The sequence below is a fragment of the Nesoenas mayeri genome (genome assembly GCF_963082525.1).
Source record: "Nesoenas mayeri genome assembly, chromosome: 28".
Taxonomy (NCBI): domain Eukaryota; kingdom Metazoa; phylum Chordata; class Aves; order Columbiformes; family Columbidae; genus Nesoenas; species Nesoenas mayeri.
The window spans coordinates 2,457,822-2,475,692 of NC_137558.1; the positions used below are offsets into that span (position 1 = coordinate 2,457,822).

Here is a 17,871-nt window from a genome sequence, read left to right on the forward strand (position 1 = left end):
CATGTTGCATATCGCACACTGCCCCTTGCACACTGTGCACACACACATACTGCACATCGCACACTGCCCCTTGCACACCGTGCACATACGCATGGTGCACACTACGGGTTGCACACTGTGCACACACACTGCACACTCACTGCACATGCACTGCACATCGCACGCTGCCCCTTGCACACCGTGCACATACGCATGGTGCACACTACAGGTTGCACACTGTGCACACACACACACTGCACATCGCACACTGCCCCTTGCACACCGTGCACATACGCATGGTGCACACCACAGGTTGCACACTGTGCACACACACTGCACACTCACTGCACATGCACTGCACATTGCACGCTGCTCCTTGCACAGCGTGCACATACGCATGGTGCACACTACAGGTTGCACACTGTGCACACACACACACTGCACATCGCACACTGCCCCTTGCACACCGTGCACATACGCATGGTGCACACTACAGGTTGCACACTGTGCACACACACACACTGCACATCGCACACTGCCCCTTGCACACCGTGCACATACACATGGTGCACACTACAGGTTGCACACTGTGCACACACACACACTGCACATCGCACACTGCCCCTTGCACACCGTGCACATACGCATGGTGCACACCACAGGTTGCACACTGCGCACATACACCGCACATTGCACGCTGTGCTCACACACACACTGCACATTGCGCACACACACCACGTTGCACGCCGCACACACACGCTGCACACACCGCACGTTGCACACCAGGCACGCACACATACTGCACGAAGCACACGCTCCGCACGCGTGCCCCGCACACCCCCCGCATGCACACTGGGCACGCACCCTCCCGACGGCGCACGGCCGTGCGCGCACACTCTCGCACACCTTTGCACACCTTTGCACACCCTTGCACACCTTTGCACGCCCTTGCACATCTACTCAGCCGCGTCCCGCCCCGCTCCCGCCGGACCCGCCCCTCTAAGGCGCGCGGCGCGGCCCGGCCCCTTTAAGGCTGGCCCCGCCCCCAGGCCGCGCGCCGGCGCTCGCCCCTCCCGCAGGCGCTGGCGGCCGCTCGGCACCGAGGCCGCGGCGCTCGCCATGGCCGCCCCGCAGCGCCCGCCGCCCCGCGCCCGCCCAGCCCCGCCGCCGCCCGCCGCCGCCGCCGTCCTGCTCGCCCTGCTCCTGGCCGGGGCGCTCGGCGGGGCCCGCGGTGAGTGGCGGCCCCCGGGCCCGGCCCGCACCGGGCACAACATGGCGGCCGCGCCGCCCCGCCCCCGCCCGGCGCCGTGAGGGAGCTGAGGGGGTGGGGGAGCCGGGGGGGATCGTGAGGAGAAACGGGGGTCTGGGGGGAGGGAGCGGGGGGGGAAGGCGATGCGGGGGTGAGGGAGGCGGGGGGACCAAGGGCGAGCCCGGCCCGGGGGGTGAGGTCGGCCCGGGGGGTGTGGGGCAGGTGTGGGGGAGGCTGAGGGTGAGGTTTGGGGGTGTGAGAGGCTGTGGGGCCTGGAGGTGCCCCCAGGCTGTGGGGAGGGGCTGGGGGGGTTGGCAGGGGAGGGTGTTTCAGGGTGGGGAGACGAAATAGGGGGGATGCGTGGGATGGGGGGGTCGGGGCTGCGGGGGGTCCCAGGGGCCGTGTTCTGAGGGGCCCTGGAGCGGGGGGGCTGTGCCCTCCCGTTGTGTTTTGGGGATGGGGGGCGGGAGGGTGGGGGTGCTGGGGGCACACGCTGACCTTGGCTTTGGCTGCGAGGAGGAGCGGGGTCTGCAGAGCCTGGCTGGGGGGGTAACGGGGGGAACTGGACATCTATGGATGTTTTTCCTAGGGTGAGGAGGAACGGGGGGGGCTGTGTGTGGTGGGGGTCGGCGGGGGTTTGGGGCTCAGCGTGGGGCAGGTTTGGGAGGGGGGTCAGCCCCCACTGCTGAGCCTGGTCAGACATCGGTTTGTGGTTTGTAACCACAGGGCTCTTGACCCAGCTTGGGGGGGGCTCTTGGGCAGCCCCCCATGTACCAGAGATTGCAGCGTGTGCTTAATATAGAGCCTCTTGGAATCTTGATGGGGCGGGGGGGGGTTGTGGTTTGATTTTTCAAGAAACCTTTTTAAAGCCCTGCGCCTCTGGATTGCAACGACTGTCAATATTTGTTTGGAGGGAGGTGAGCGAGGGAAAACTCTTTGTTTGGGTTGTTTGTTCTGTGGCGATCCTTTCTCTTTACCTGGGGGGTGCGACCGCCGCCGTTTCCTGGGTGAAGAGCACAAGGTATCAGCCCCAGGATTTTAAAGACATTTTCCCCAGAGCCGGAGGGGCCTGAAGGGGCTCTGGGCACCTCTTGGTAGGGCTGGTACCCCCAGCGTCCCAGGCTTCTCCGCACAGTCCATCTCTTTGGCTATCGAGGGCGATCGCTGCTTGTGTAACGCAGGTACCTGTTCCAACAGGAACCACACTGAGACGTTTTTCTCCTCCCCAATCCTCTCGCTGTTGGTGTTATGTGTTACCAGCCGGCCGTCAGGACGTAATAACTTGTGTGCGTGCAGATCTGGACTTGTTAGCTGCAGAAAATGGCTTTAAACCCCACTAGGGCAGTGGGTTAGGTGTGTATTTGCGAGTCCTGTTGAATCTGGTAATTCAAGCGTGCTTTAGGGAAGAGTGGCTGGGCTTTGGTTTAAACCTAAAGTAAAACGCAGCCTTAGGAAGGTGCTTCGGCTTTTCTGTGCCAAAAGGCCAAGCGGGACCGAGCCGGACTCAGCACCGCTCTCAGGTTTGCGCTTCGCATTTTACATACAGCTGGTGTTTATGAAGAAAATAATAATACAATAAATAAAGGGGAAAGGGCCAGTTGACTGTGCGTATGTCCTGGAAGCTCGACCGACTCTCGGCGCCTTTGATTTGGACTCCGTGTGTGGCTGTTGTTTCCGCTCGGTGTGCACCGTGCGGTGTTGTTCGCGCGGTGCGGTTGGAGGTGTGAGCTCAGCCCTGCGAGGGAGGAGGGTGCGGAGCTGGGAGCAGGGGAATGTGAATTATTCGCTGCTGGAACGGCCCCGATGCCCCGTCCTCGTCCAACACGGGCTGTCCTTCCATTGTGCTTCATACAAGAGATCTTCACAGCTGCTTATTTCAGGGTGGGTGGGTAAAACATCCTGATTTGTGCAGTGCTGTGAAGCTGTGTGTGTAAACAGAGTAGAAAACACCCCCCCACACTCCTTTAAAATAAAAATAAAGGAAAATAAAAAGGTTGCCCATGCAGGGATGTTACAGGGCGCTTGTAGGTAGGCTTTGTTTGCATGATTGGAATCAAACACCGTGGGGAGCAATCTTGGTCCAGCACATTGTATTATTAACACTGGCTTAAAATATTTCCCCGGTTAAATCAGGCAAACTCCGCGTGGTCCGTAAGTTACATCTTACAACTTTCCAAGAAAGCCTTCTCTAACTGGAAATGAAAACCGGTGTCCAACAAGCATTCTTGAACTCCTTCAGCTCCTTGGCCAGACAGCTCGGGTGGTTTTTTCCCCCGTCCGCTGCCAGCGGTGGATGCTCCGGAAACGGCGATTGCGAAAGGGGCGAAGTCAAACGTCAGTTCTCTTAACAGCAAGCAAAGTTCACTGGGTGTCGACCGCTGGAAATACGTTCTCGGCCGCACGGCCGGCGCGGTTTATCCGAGCAGAGCCAGCAGGAATCGCTCGTCTCGAGGGGAAAAGCTGCCATGGTATGACAGGGCTGAAACACTGGCTGGTGCTGAGCTTGTAGTCATGTGGAGACCTCTTTGGTCCTGATTATTTAAGCCTCTGGTTTTCCAGCCTCCCTTCTCAGTGATTGTGGACCCATATGTTTCTTTTTTCATCAGAGAATCAGACTTTGCAGCGTGTTAAAGCCCCTTGATGAAGGCTTGCTGCCTTCTGTGGGCTTCTTAAGTAACCTGCGGACTGCTGGCTGGTGGAGTTTAGACTGCACATTAAACAACGTGTTATTTAGATGCCAAAAAAGCTTGTGCCGGTTTCCCGAGAACACCCAGCGTGGGTTTTAAGCCTAGAAAACCGTGGGTAATGGTCTCTGCGGCTGCTTTGCCGTGTGGCTGTTCGCGGAACTTTCTGGTGGGGTATTGGTGGCTCCTAAACTGGTTTCCTAACAAATTAAACCACAAAATAGGTGTCAGACCAGAGCCTGGAGAGGGTGTTGGGAGCCATATGTCTGTTTGCTGAGTCGGAGAGCAACAGCAGCAGAAATGTCAAGGCTTCTCCTCCTAATTAACCTATTAATGATGAGACTCCTGTCAATTCGCTTATTTAAAATTCATTTCGAAGCTCCCCTTTTGTGTTGCTTGAGTAGATGTGGGGAAAGTTCTTCACTTGAAAGGGCAATTTCTTCACTTGAAAGGTGAGAGCGCATTCTTCCTGCCTTGTTTTTTTCCATTCAGTTTGTTTTCTAGTCAGCCGCGATGTGTTCCTGGCAGGTCCAACCTGTGCCAGGGGACCGCAGCCAGCTTGAAAAAGTTGAGCCTCTTGTTTTCAGCTTTAAATATCCTGGTATAATTTTTAGTTTCTGGATGACTTGCCTGAAAGTGCTTTTTTCATACCACTTTGCAGCTAATTTTAACTCCGGTTCACGGAGCAGCAGCGGGTCAGTAGATTTCCTAAGCAGCAGCAAGGAGAGATGTTGAGATCCCGAAGCAAAGGAGAAGCTGATGGGGCAGCGAGATAGAGGGACGTAAATAATTGTTTTTAAAGCCTTCATCAGGTTGCTTTGAGCCTTTTGAGGTTGTATGGCCAAAAGAGGAGCACGAAGGGACCAGACTCTATTCCCTTGCTGCAAGGGAATGGATTTTATCTCTAACCTGGGCTGAACACGCTCTGATAAAGGTTATTCTTTATTTCAGCACAGCATATAGCAAAACACCGCGAGGTATCCGAGCATGTTTACACATGTCCCTCTTCATTATAGCATCTAAAGAAACAGCAAAGCTACAAACCCAATTGTTCTCCATTTCTCTCGCTGACATTATGCTGCTGCAGCATTAAAGCATCGCTACCAGATTGGGCCTCATTAAGTTAGGTGCTGTACAGAGACATAATAAATTGCAGCTCCTGTTGCAGAGCCTCGCGAAGGCTCAGAAGTCATTGTTCTCCCAGCCGCGATTCCAACTGTTGAAAAAGAACAGCAGCTCACAATCCCTGCAAAAATCTGTTTATCTGGTAAATACGTGGGTGGTTATCGGCAATTTTACCAGTGATCATCGTTGGGTTAATTATCTTAATACGTCTTGATCAGGTAGTGTTTAGCCCCGAGAAGATGTCATCTTGCATAGCACAGCTTGGGGAGGTTTTGGTAAATGTGTTCTAAAAGGTGGTTAACACCATTCCATTAGATTTTGCTGTGAAACTTTCCCCTGTCTAGCTGCATAGACATCTTGACACATGCAATCCTGTGCGAGAATAAATATGTGCAAAATAAGCTCAGATAGTTGCTGGGGAAAAAAAAGAAATGTTCTTTGACTGTCAGAGCTTAATATTTTAGTCTCCCTGGAGCTCTGATCCACACCCCCCACCTGTTTGGATTGATTTTGTAAATACAAGGGACTTTTAATGGGGAAATTTGGTGCAAGACGGACTTCGCTTGTTTTCCTCTTGGTCATTAATGCGAAGTGATGCTGATACCCCCGTGCGCCTTGTAGAGCAGAAGCTCCTGTGGGCTCAGGGTGGGCACTTGAAGGAGCCCCAGCCCTGGCTGCCTTGGTCAGGAATCAAGCAGAGTTTGTCTTTTGGATTTTAGGGAAATAAAGACCTTATTGTAGCCTTAAAAGGTGTCGGTGAGAAAGATGGGGACAGACTTTTGAGCAGGGCCTGTAGAGATAAGACAAGGGGTGATGGTTTTAAATTAAAAGAGAGGAGATTCAGGCTGGATAAAAGGCAACTGTTGGCCCTGAGGGTGGTGAGAGCCTGGCCCAGGTTGGCCAGAGAGGTGGTGGATGAAGCATCCCTGGAGACATCCCAGGCCAGGCCAGACGGGGCTCTGAGCACCCTGAGCTGCTGAAGATGTCCCTGCTCATGGCATAAGGTGACATTTGAAGGTCCCTTCAACCCAGACCCTCCTGTGATTGTATGGAAAGCGCTGAGGACCGGGCCGCTCGCTCCTGCCATCGCTGCCGCGACCACCTTGGATTAAATCACAGCCAGGGCTTTGCTTCGGTATAAACACCAACCTGATCCATCCCCTCAGCGAGAACAAAGCTTTCATTCTGAGCATCTGCAGCTTCACGCTAGGCTTGTTTCAACAGCTTCTTGACAGGGTTGGGTTTGTCTCCCAGCAGAATATCAGCGTGCGGAGCAGATAGAGCTGGCTCTGCTGCCAAATTCCGCAGCACCTTCCCTGCAGCCTCACCCCGGGCGTTCTATCACACCGCCCCGCTCTCTGAACCGCTCTTTTGTTTGCCTTCGCCCCATCGATTTGCTTCAGCCCAGTCAGTTTCTTTTATTAAGTAGATTATATGTTTTGCTCAATAGGAGCTTTTCTTCCCAAATCAAAAGAATGCTGGTGGCATGAAAAACGCTTCTTATTCACTCCTGTGTCCTTTTGCTTCGTCCAGGCGGTCCTGACTGCTTTTGCAAGAGATGCCCAGCGAGGGGCTCTGCATACCTGTCCACTTTCTGACCCCCACCCAAGGGGAAACAACAACTGCTTTTTCCTGTTAGTCAAACGAGAAGAATTTTCCCTTCTGGTTAATCGCATCTGAAACGCCGGACCCGCACAGGTTGCCCCGTAATTCTCGCTGCGCTCTGGTAGGTGATGCCCGGGGAGGATATGGATGTAACCACATATCCTGGGCTTTTCCTTAAAGACATAAAGGCAGATTGGACTCCTGTCTGGAGCTGGTTTTCAGCTTCTACCCAGGGGTCTGACCGTCTTCCCTAAAACCTGCAAGTGCCTCCCTGCAGCCCGTTACGGACAGAAACATCTGGCTGGGCCTTTAAGGGCCTCTCGTGAACGCTGTAGCAGAACCACACGCGTGCTGAAAACTTCATTCCCTTTGTTCGCGCCGCTTTCCTTCCCGTATGGATTTTTGAGGTGCAAACGCAAGAGTTGCAGGTAAAAAAGAGCAGTTGCCACAAAGGGGGAAAGAATATCAGCTGGTGGCACCGCGAGGTGCGATGAGGCCGGGGGCACATTCTGCTGTCTGTGCAGGGTCTTCTGACTCTGTCCCTGTGCACTGGGGCTCTGCTATCAGACCGATGAAACTGAGCTGATACAACCAGCCCCTCTGCTTTCCCTCTCAAAATGATGCTTGATTTCACGCCAGATATTTCAATAAGAACCGGTTTTATTAGTGCGCTTGTTTTGCTACTTCTGAGCTTCTGGAAGCAAAACTGCCATAAGCTAAATCTCGGCTTTGAGACCTTAGAAATGAGTCGAACAGGAACCAAGTTTTGCTGTATCTAAATCAACTTGAAAAGAGCCCGCTTGGTGAAATGTGCGTGGTTTAAATGTTTTTAATTCGTACCTTGAGTTTTTGATAAAGTAATCAAGGAGATGCTTTAAAACAGTTCCCTTTTAAGTCTGCTTGAGGGTAGAAATGTGCCCTGGCTGCTGTTTCTCATGTTTTCATAAAAACCCCATTATAGCCAACCTTTGTTTCCCCAAGCATGTGTATTTTTCAGAAGAATTGTGTTTTCTGTGCTGACCACTGTTAAACGCTGCACTGGGAGCTCTTTGTCAGGTTGAACATCAGTGGGGTTTTTCCTTTCATTATAAAGTTTCCCCTTAAAAGCTGCAGAATTGGTGCTTCCAGCACTCTCAGCCCTTCTCTGTATGGTTTGGTCTTGGGATCTTCCCCATCCTTTCTGTTCTGCATCCCGTGGCCTGTGCTAAGCACATAGTAATAAGCTACATTTGCTCCTGATGCTTTTTAAAGACATCTCATTTAACAGCTTTTTGTTTTTCTAATGGGCTTTGGAGTGCTGGTCCAAACCCCCCTGCATCTGCGTTCAGCTCGGCTGAAATAGCGCAGCTGGGAAACCAGGAGCGCAGCGTCCGGGGAGAATTAATAGTAATGCAATTAGCCTGATTTACCTAGAGATAAGACAAGAACCAGTCTCTCCCTCCTAAACCCACCCTGGAGTTGATCAGAACCTGCTTAGTTTTTGTTAAGCTCAAGGGAACTCTGCTGCGCTTAGACCCAGGACCAGGAGGCTTTTCCAGCACTGTGAATATCCTTGAATTCCAAGTGATGCTCCTTAATTTGCTGGAGATGGTGCGACTGAGGGTTCGTTTCGTTCCCTGCGGGAGGTGCCCGACACACCCCCCGGTGTCAACAGCGACGTCCCTTCGTGTCCTTAACCCAAGAGGGTGCCAGGAACCGCATCCAGGATTTATTCCAGACCGCGGAGAGTTAACCGTGGCGCTCATATCTTTTCAACCGCTTCTCCCAACCCTTTCTACCTGAAAGACCATTCTCGCAGCGGGTAAGTACATGTTCTGAATCCCTCCGGGGAAGCTGCAAGATCTGATGAAAGCTGAAGAAAACGCTGCTAAACAAGCCCCACCCTTCTTCTTGACATTGTTGGATTTGCTCTTTGTTCCCAAGGATGCCAGTGCCTGGGGATTTGCTTAACAGTTTTTTAGGCAGCTTGAGAAAAGCACAATGACAGCTGGGAGGCGGAAAGATGTGGGAATCCGCCTTGGAGTTTCTCCTTCGTTCTGTACCCAAATCATCTTCATGGCGAGCAGGCGAAAAGCCAGGAATTTATTTGACCCAAGGTGGCGTCTCGGAGCAGGAAAGCAGCTACTAAAGAAGTGACTGATCTAGTCGGGTGTAGCATGCTCGGCTTGTGGAGTCGGTTTGGATTGGTTTTGTTTTGGCATCTGCCAACTCCTCGTTGTCTCGGGTGAGCTGGGGTGGTCGTCCCTCGCTAACGGGCTCCTGGTGGAGCTCAGGAAGCCTGGACAGCAGGTTTGGGTGGAATTGAGCCCGTCAGTTTGAGTAATTGTTTTATGTTGAATTCTGACGTTAGGTTGGGAGTAGATCTTGGTAAAATCCAGCCTAGTTTGCAGGGGTGACGTGGGTCATCTTGGTTGCGTCAAGGGCTGTTTGGGCGGTTGCCTGCAAAGCTTTCTCTGCTTCCATGTTGTATTTTGAGCTTCATTTGGGTTCTTGTAGGTCTGAAATACTGAGTGTGACTTGTTTGGCTCCAAAAGTCTAATTCCTGAGCCGGAGAATTGCCCGTTCCCCCTAAACCGGGAAATTTAAAGAAGGGAGTTTTCTCTCTAATAGATTTCATCTCTAATAGATGGTGTTGGTTTGGTTTTGCAGCTCTAACGTGTCTGTGCTCCGACTGCAAACAAGCCAACTCCACGTGTGAAACGGATGGCGCCTGCATGGTCTCGGTCTTCAACCTGGACGGCGTTAAACATCACGTTCGGACCTGCATTCCTGAAGCCAAATTGATTCCTGCTGGGAAACCCTTCTATTGCCTGAGTTCGGAAGATCTGCGGAATACTCACTGCTGCTACTCTGATTTCTGCAACAAAATCGATTTAATGGTTCCCAGCGGTGAGTAACGAGCTAAATAAATGGTGCGTTTGGAGTGGGGAGGAGAGCAGCTGTTTGGGACTGGGAATAAGGAGTTCTCAGCCCTGTTTTCACTTCTTCCCTGTGTGAACTTGAGCACTAGGTTTATTTCCTTGGTCTGTAAAGTGGAAATAATAACAAACTACTTCATATTAAAATGGGAAGTTGCTTGGACTCCCCTGTGGCCGACAAATCATCACCTGCCGATGAGCTTGTACTTTAGGGGAGGAGAAGCTGCCAAAGTTTAGGGCTTTTTTTCTCCCCATTTGCACCCAGAAGCTCCATATTATGAGACTCCTCACCCTATCAGCCCTGCTGCCGCTATCCTACAAGCTCCTGAAAGCAGCAGCAATATTCATCTACAATTAAATATAAGCTTCTGCTGCATGATGCGGCGGCCTCAGAGAGTTCAAACGGAAGGTAAAGTGCCGGCTGCTCTAGCAAACTCAGCCCAGAACAGGTTTCCATCCCAAGTACCATAATCCCTGATCCCACAGTTGAAGCAGCATCTTCTTTTGGGGGTTTTAGTTGTAATTTGCCTGCCCGATGACTTGATCAGTCCCATCTTAATGCTATTATTTGATGTGTCTTCTACCATCCTGCAACAGCAAGCTAAAGTTGTCCAGGCTCCAAAGGGATAATTAAAACACAAGATAAAGCCCTTAAAGAACGCTTGGGAAGGAGTGATAATTTTCTGAAAGCGTCTGTTTTTCTCCTCCCTTTCCTCTCAAGGACACCTGAAAGAAAACGAATCCCCGTCGAGCTGGGGTCCCGTGGAGCTGGTGGCCGTGATTGCCGGACCCGTCTTCCTCGTATTTGTCGTCATGATCATACTCGTCTTTGTTTTTCACCACCACCAACGGGTCTATCACAACCGGCAGCGGCTGGACGTGGAAGACCCCTCTTGTGAAATGTGCCTGTCGAAGGATAAGACCTTGCAAGATCTCGTCTACGATCTTTCCACCTCTGGCTCTGGCTCAGGTACGAAGATATGACTGGAAATGATGAATGCCAACTTTTAATTGTAATAGTCTGCGCTGGGCTCCCGGTTGCCACAGCTCCGCGCGGCTCTGAGGCCGTTGCTTCGTCAGCCTGCTCAGGTTGCCTTGTTGTGAGTAATGTGGAGGGTGTTTTTTAACTTTAGTCATGCGGTAATCGCTGTAGCCACGGCCCCGTGTCAGCGTTCAGCGCTTAGGAGCAATAGTTCAACTCCTCCTTATAGTTTTGTGTAGCTTTCCTCCTTTTCTGCGAGAGGATAACTCAAACGCTGCATCTCTTTCAAATTTAGCCTTGGAACTGGCTTTGGGTTGGGAACGGACGCGAAGAGCTGAGCTGCGGGGTGTTGGCTCTCAGAGGGGATGCAGGATGTCACCTGCACCAGAGCTGCCAGCAACGTGGGAAATAGCCCAGCAGCTGAAAACGTTGCGGTGTCCAAATACTGCATTTGCACAGCCCATTTCATCCCAAAGAATCTGTGGGTCTTCCAAAGTGAACGGACAACGTCCAGTGTTCGCTTTTGTAGCAAATTAAAAGAAATCATCCACAGAACGGATCAGGGAGTCATCGTTTTATTCATGGCTTTCAACCGTGAAAGCAGTTCAGTTAAAATAAAAATTCAGGAGATGGAAACTGTAGGATAATCCACAGAGGCAGAGAATATAAAACCTGGTATTTGACCAGGGAATAAACATTTAGCGCTATATCTGCTATATATAAAATGTTTTGAGATCTCTTCTGAACGCAGTGTCGGCAGGTGAGCTCTGGAGCTTACGGGAGAGCCGGCAGCGACGTTAGGCCTCCTTTCTCAAGAGAAGTTCGGGGGGTTTTACTGCTTTTTGGCAGAGTCTGTCTTCAACGAGTTCCACTCTTTGCATATTCAGACTAAAGTGACTTTGATCTGAGTTCCCCAGCTGCTCGTTGCCTCATCGCTGGTGCGATGAGACACTTCAAAGCGAGACGCAGATGCTGCCCGAGCAGGAGCTCGCGCTGTTGCCTGCTTTGGGTCTCAGGCTGCTGGTTGTTATCAACTGTAGAACCTTCTAGGTTTGGCGATGCTCTAGCGCACACTCTGCGCTTTCGGGAGGTTCTTTTGGATTCACTCTTGTGTTTTGTCCGCAGGTTTGCCACTTTTTGTCCAGCGGACCGTGGCTCGGACGATTGTCCTTCAGGAGATCATCGGTAAAGGCCGCTTCGGTGAAGTTTGGCGCGGCCGGTGGCGCGGAGGCGACGTCGCTGTGAAGATCTTCTCTTCACGTGAGGAGCGCTCCTGGTTTAGGGAGGCAGAAATATATCAAACCGTTATGCTGCGACACGAGAACATCCTGGGGTTTATTGCCGCGGATAACAAAGGTAAAAAGGTCCTGAGAGCTGAGACTTCACCAGGGTGACACGGGAGGTGGCGTTTCTTCACTTGGATTTACAATTAAATGCTTAAAAAAACCTGTCAGCATGCTTTACAAATAGCTACATATTTGAATGTTTCTTGCCAAAAGATGGTAAAATTACTGCTGGTGTTGAGAGACATGATGGTGCATTAGCTGTAGCTTACAAAGTCGTATTTTGCCTTAAAGTTCTCTACCTTATTTTCCCCTGGGTTGCCTGTTGAGCTGCAGCCTTACCCAGCAGTTCTCTGTATGACAAGGCTGCAAATGCTCAGTGGCTTTGCCATCCCCGTTTTGTCTCTTCTCTGCTGCAGATAATGGAACGTGGACTCAGCTGTGGCTCGTCTCCGATTACCACGAGCACGGATCTCTCTTTGATTACCTTAATCGCTACACGGTGACTATCGAGGGGATGATCAAACTCGCCCTGTCCGCTGCCAGCGGGCTGGCCCACCTGCACATGGAGATTGTGGGGACTCAGGGTAAGATGAAAAGGTGCTGGGAGTTCTTTGGCGGGGGAGAATAAAGCAGAATTGATGTTCTGCACAACCTTGCGCTCCCTCCTGGGAGTTATATCAGCCTTTCTCATCCCCATCCAAAAACTGGTGCTACCTGGGTGGGATGTTAGCGCAGGCAGCAGCAGAATGATGAACTTACATGCACATCAACGTGTCTGGTTTCTGGGACGATGGAGTTCAAGTCCCTCTTGAGGTCTGTGGGCGCTACTGCACCAGCAGTGCCTTTGCATTGCTGCCAGCGCCGCTCCGCTCTGCGCCCCAGCGAATCCAAACAGGAAAATGTGTTGCAACACCGAGAGTTTAACTAACGCCCTGAAATCCGGTACTGCCTCTGCGCCAGTTTGACTAATAGATTTCACCAGACCTTGACCTCTGCTGCTTTTTGTTTTGCTCTGCTAGGAAAGCCTGGGATTGCTCACAGAGACTTGAAGTCCAAGAACATCTTAGTGAAGAAGAACGGCACATGTGCCATCGCCGACCTCGGGCTGGCTGTCCGGCACGATTCGGTTACAGATACGATTGATATTGCACCAAATCAAAGGGTCGGAACCAAACGGTAGGAGAACAGTGTTCTTGGCTGGCGTTGGAAGGTGGTGGAGGGTCACTAGAGCAAGCACCCGAGCTGCCGGTTGAGCACCGGTGACATTCTCTTAAGCATTTCCAAGCGTCAGCTTGTGCCGGGATTGGTGTTGAAGGTGCATCGGTAGCTTTGTCTACAGTGCCGCCAAGCTGGTAGGCGCAGGCCGGCTGCCTAAACGCAGCACCAGGGCGCTCATACAGTACTTGACAACAAGCTTGGCCTTCTCAAAAGCCTTTTGAGGCCTGATGAGCTTTTTGGATGTTTTTACCTCTTTCCCAACTTGCTATTCTTTTTTGAGTTCTTTGTTCGCGCTGTTATTCCGTGGGGCCCGGTTCTGTTCTGATTAAGCTTTGTCTGCTGAGAAATGCTGTGTGGGTAAACTTGCCATTTATTATCTTCCAGGGAATCCCCTCTCCGGATTAACACACTGTTCCTTTTCCGTTCTGCAGATACATGGCCCCTGAAGTCTTGGATGAAACCATAAACATGAAGCATTTTGATTCATTTAAATGCGCCGATATCTACGCCTTGGGCTTGGTCTACTGGGAGATTGCTCGACGGTGCAACGCAGGAGGTAAAACCCTTCATGTAGCTGTGCCATCGGCTCGCTCCTGCATTCCCCAGCCTCGGTGGTTTTTATCTGGGGTGTTTGAGGTTTGGGGGGGACCCCAGAGAGCTGCGGGACGACGTTTTGCTACCGAGGGAGTGAACAGAATTGAGTCACAACTACTGTTAAGACTGGCCCATGTGAGTTAATGCTCCGCATGGTGGCTGATGTTCCTTTGGATGGAGTTTTGGTGCTGATATGGTGGTGACTGACCCCGAATCAGGAGTGCAGCACCGCGGTGCGGGTGACAGCCCTTCTGCCTTCGCCTCGGTCGGGTTCGCCGGCCCTGCTGCTGTGCTGGGCGTTGATCGCAGCGCGCTGACTCCGTTCCAGTTTGGGCAGCTGCATTTTATTTCCCTGAATTTTTCTTGTAAACTCGAGTCCCAGATTCTTCATTTCTGTTCTAAATAACTGCAAAGTGTTGACACATCTCAGGAATGAGTCATGTAGCCCAAACCAGGACCAGTCTGCCTTCAGTGAGCGCTGTGCCAAGAATCCTTTCTCCCAGAAGCTGCATTTCTCCTTCTCTGCCTTTCCAGGTATCCATGAGGAGTATCAGCTTCCCTACTATGACCTTGTACCCTCTGATCCTTCTATTGAGGAGATGCGGAAGGTCGTATGTGATCAGAAATTACGGCCTAATATCCCCAACTGGTGGCAAAGCTACGAGGTAAGGTTTGCTTTCATCTTCACGTCCCCTTCCCCTCGCTGAGGTGAGTAAAGCTCCAGTTTTCGGAGGCGTGGAGGGGCCATACCGGTGGCCAGGAGCCCGAGGTGGGCAACGCTGCCATGCGCCGTTGTTTCTTGCCTATACTTGCCATTGTTTCTTGCCTAGGCGCTCCGGGTGATGGGTAAGATGATGCGAGAGTGCTGGTACGCCAACGGAGCGGCTCGACTCACCGCCCTCCGCATTAAGAAAACCCTCTCCCAGCTCAGTGTCCAGGAGGATGTGAAAATCTAGACCCTGAGCCGCAGCAGGAGGAAACTGCACAAAAACTGCCATGCTAGAGTAGACGTGTGACGGAGGCCTACCTCGTGTTTCTGCCCAATCTACTGCTACCAACCAGACAGCGTGACCTACAGGCTGCTCGGTGGGGTGACGGAGCCCTTAGAATTGCTCCCTTCCCTGCTTGGGTATGAAACAATCAGAAACCTTTTTACGATCAGCGTGAAGACTTGAGAGGGACTTAAACCTGAGGGATCTCAGCCATGACCGTAACTCTTTGTTTCTTTAACGGAAATCCCTGTAAAGTTCAGCGCGTGGCGATTGAGGCGCCGGTGCTGGGAGTGGGAAGGGAAAGGGAAGGTTTACTTGCCGTACTCTGAGGATGTTTTTCCAGGGACTGGCACGTTAATGCATTCGCAAAACAAATGGTGCTCCCTTCTGAGAGGCTGAGCCTGAACAGTTTTATCAGCTTCACGAAACCGTTTCCCTCCTTTTTCTTAAGCTTGAAAACAACCCGTCGAAAAACTGCAATGGGACTGGCTGTCGGTGTGCGCGATGGTGTCTGCATGCGCGGGGCGCGCGTCCCTCTGCCTGCTCATCTCCTCCCGTAGACGTGCGGTGTCCGCCCGTCGGGTGGCTCCTGTCTGTCCGTGCTTTCTGTGCATGTGCAAACCGCGAGTGTGTCCTTTGATGTGTCCGAGCTGTGCGCGCTGGTGCTCCCCGTGCCGGGTGGCGAGCGGTGGCTTGGCCAGGGGAAACGGCTCCTCGGCTCTCCGGTGGGCGCAGAACGTCCCGTGGGGTCACCTCACTGCCACCCCCTCCCCTTTTTTTAAGATAAAACAAATGAGGAATTTCACTTTGCTCCTGGAATCCAGGGTTTTTGATTTTGTCTTGAGCCCCTGGGGTTTGTAATTTTTTGGTAGGGTAGAAAAGAGACCTGAGGGGATGTGAGATGCGAGTCGGAGATAGAGCAGGGGCTGTGCCCGCAAACAGAATCCCCCAATTCCCCATCCAGGGGCGTTCGGAGGTGGGCGCCTGGATGAATAAAACAAACCCCCCCCGCAAGGGGCCCTGGGTTTGGAAATCACCGTCCACCTTTTTACTGCACATCTATAGATATAACCTGGAAGTGGCTGTGTAGAACTTGTTAGGGTCCGGGGTGCATGAATTTTCTGATTAAATGCCAAATCAGGGTGAAGTAGGAGCTTTTGGGTGATGGCAGCACCGAACACAACGTGGGAAGTGCCGGTTTCGGTGGCTCGGTCAGTATCTCCGATGCGTAACTCTGAAGCCATAACTTTTAACTGGAGTGGTTTTGATTGTTATTTCTTTTTTGAATTCTTATTTTATGGGAGGGTCTGGATTTTAACTTTTTTTAATATTGTTAATTCTTTATAAGAGAAGAAAATCAATCTATAATGATTACCTCTTGACCTGTTTGTAAAGAAATCACTGAAAAGAACAAAAAAAGCCAACCAAATGCACACAGCTCGATTTACACTGGAACTGTTTCTACGCAAACCTCGCGCCTGCTCGGGGAGGTTGAGGTTTCATCTCAGCTCCGGCCACCGGGGTTAACGTTTGTTCTTGCTGTCCGTGTATCTGTCCACATGTCCGTCTGTCCCCAGACTCCCTATTGTGTGTAACTTTGTGTAGAAGCGAGGGGTGGGGGGGGTGTTTCGCATCGTGTTTTAGCCGGTGTGTGTCCCGGCTTTGTGATCGGCCGCCGTCCCTTCCCCATTTGTCGTGACTCCAGAGGTGACCGCGTGTCTCCGGTACCGTCCGTCCCTCAACCAAACCCCTTTGCGTTTAGAAACCGAGGTGGCGGGCGCTTCACACATCCCCTAAAGACTCTTCAGCTGCTGGCGATGGTCAAAGTCTTGGTGCCTGTGAACTAAACTGCCGTAGAACCCCCTGGCGCTGGTAGGTACGTCCGCCATGGGCTCTGGTTTCCCCGTACGAGCCTGGTGACCGCGCGGCTCTTCTCGAGGACGCTAAATCAGCTACGTAACCCGCACTGACTCCCTCCAACTGTAGCCACACATGCATCTGCCTCAGCGCCAAACCAAACAGCGGAGCGGTGCCGGCCCGGCCGCGGCGCCGCGGCGCATCCCCGGCGCAAACAGCCTCGTTCGCGGAGAGATGCCGTGGCGAGGCGGTGGAAACCGAGAGGGATTTAGACGGGAACGCTGACTATGTAGCATTTCTACAGCACTTTTCATGCAAACACGTGCCGGGGAGCTGCGGTGCTTACTTAGCTGACTGGTAGCAAACAAGAATCGCCGCCCGGCTGCGGGAAAATGCAACGCTATGGAATTGAGACGAGGCGGACGCCGCAGCGGCTCCAAAGCGGGGAGACGCCGGATACCCGATGGCAAACAGCGCTGGGGAGGCCGAGGTACGGAGCTTGTGCTTCTCGTCCGTGGCGCAGGGTCACCCCGTGGTACGCTGGCTTTGGAGCATCTCTTGGTACTTCTCTGCCCCTTCTCTTTGTTTGGTTTTGTATATTTTATTAGAAATGGACTGTAAAATAGCCACTTAGACACTTTACCTCTTCAGTATGCAAATGTAAATACGATGTAATATAGGAAATCTTTTGTTTAATATAAAAAAACGAGGCTGTCGATTTCTGCTGTACATTATTAAAAGTTGGTTTTATTCACGTGAGGTGTTGGAGGCTCTCGCCGTTTGCTGGGGGGGTGGGAGCTGAGTGCTGAGGACCCTCAGAGCTTAGAGAAGCATCTAGGGCGGGGGGGTCGTTCACCCACAGCTCAAATAATCCCCCCAGGAATCCTGCTCAGCAAATCTTAATGTTGAATATCCCCTTTCTTGGTGGAGGTTTAACTTCCATCAGGAGCAAAGGATGCGGCCGAGCAGGATTTCTGCCCCACGGAGGGGCGAGCAGCTGAAATTCGGTGATTTGGAGTGGGGGGGGACATTGTGCAGCTCCACCTGGGTCCCCGCGGCTTTTCTGATGATCGATCTTATTCCAAACTGCCCGGCGTCCCTGTGAAATCCTGTTTGCTCGGGGCAGCTGGCGCTGTGCAAACTGCCCCCGCTAATTCTCCCTAATTAGAGCCTCCTGTGAACGAGCATGTTGTGAGCGGATCAAGGGGGAAAATCCGCCGGGCCCTGGGGTCCCGCGGGCTCAGACGGATGCTGGGGAGGGGGAACCGCCATCTGGGCTCCGGCCCCTCCTCGATCTCCAGCTTTGTCTGCAGCCCCCGGGAAACTCGGGAAATCCAGGGAGCGGGTGAGGTGAGAATAACGGGTTTTTTAAAAGCAAAAAT

General features: G+C 52.2%; 1 protein-coding gene across 1 annotated transcript; it reads left to right on the top strand.

Moving 5' to 3' along the window:
• The first annotated feature begins 1,069 nt into the window (after nt 1-1,069).
• Nucleotides 1,070-17,211, top strand: ACVR1B (activin A receptor type 1B). Its single transcript, XM_080360698.1, has 9 exons — nt 1,070-1,210; nt 9,292-9,531; nt 10,282-10,530; nt 11,668-11,898; nt 12,245-12,412; nt 12,848-13,004; nt 13,478-13,602; nt 14,175-14,305; nt 14,471-17,211. Exons 1-9 carry the CDS (start codon nt 1,099-1,101, stop codon nt 14,594-14,596), a joined length of 1,539 nt encoding a protein of 512 aa, XP_080216824.1. The 5' UTR covers nt 1,070-1,098; the 3' UTR covers nt 14,597-17,211.
• Nucleotides 17,212-17,871: the final 660 nt, after the last annotated feature.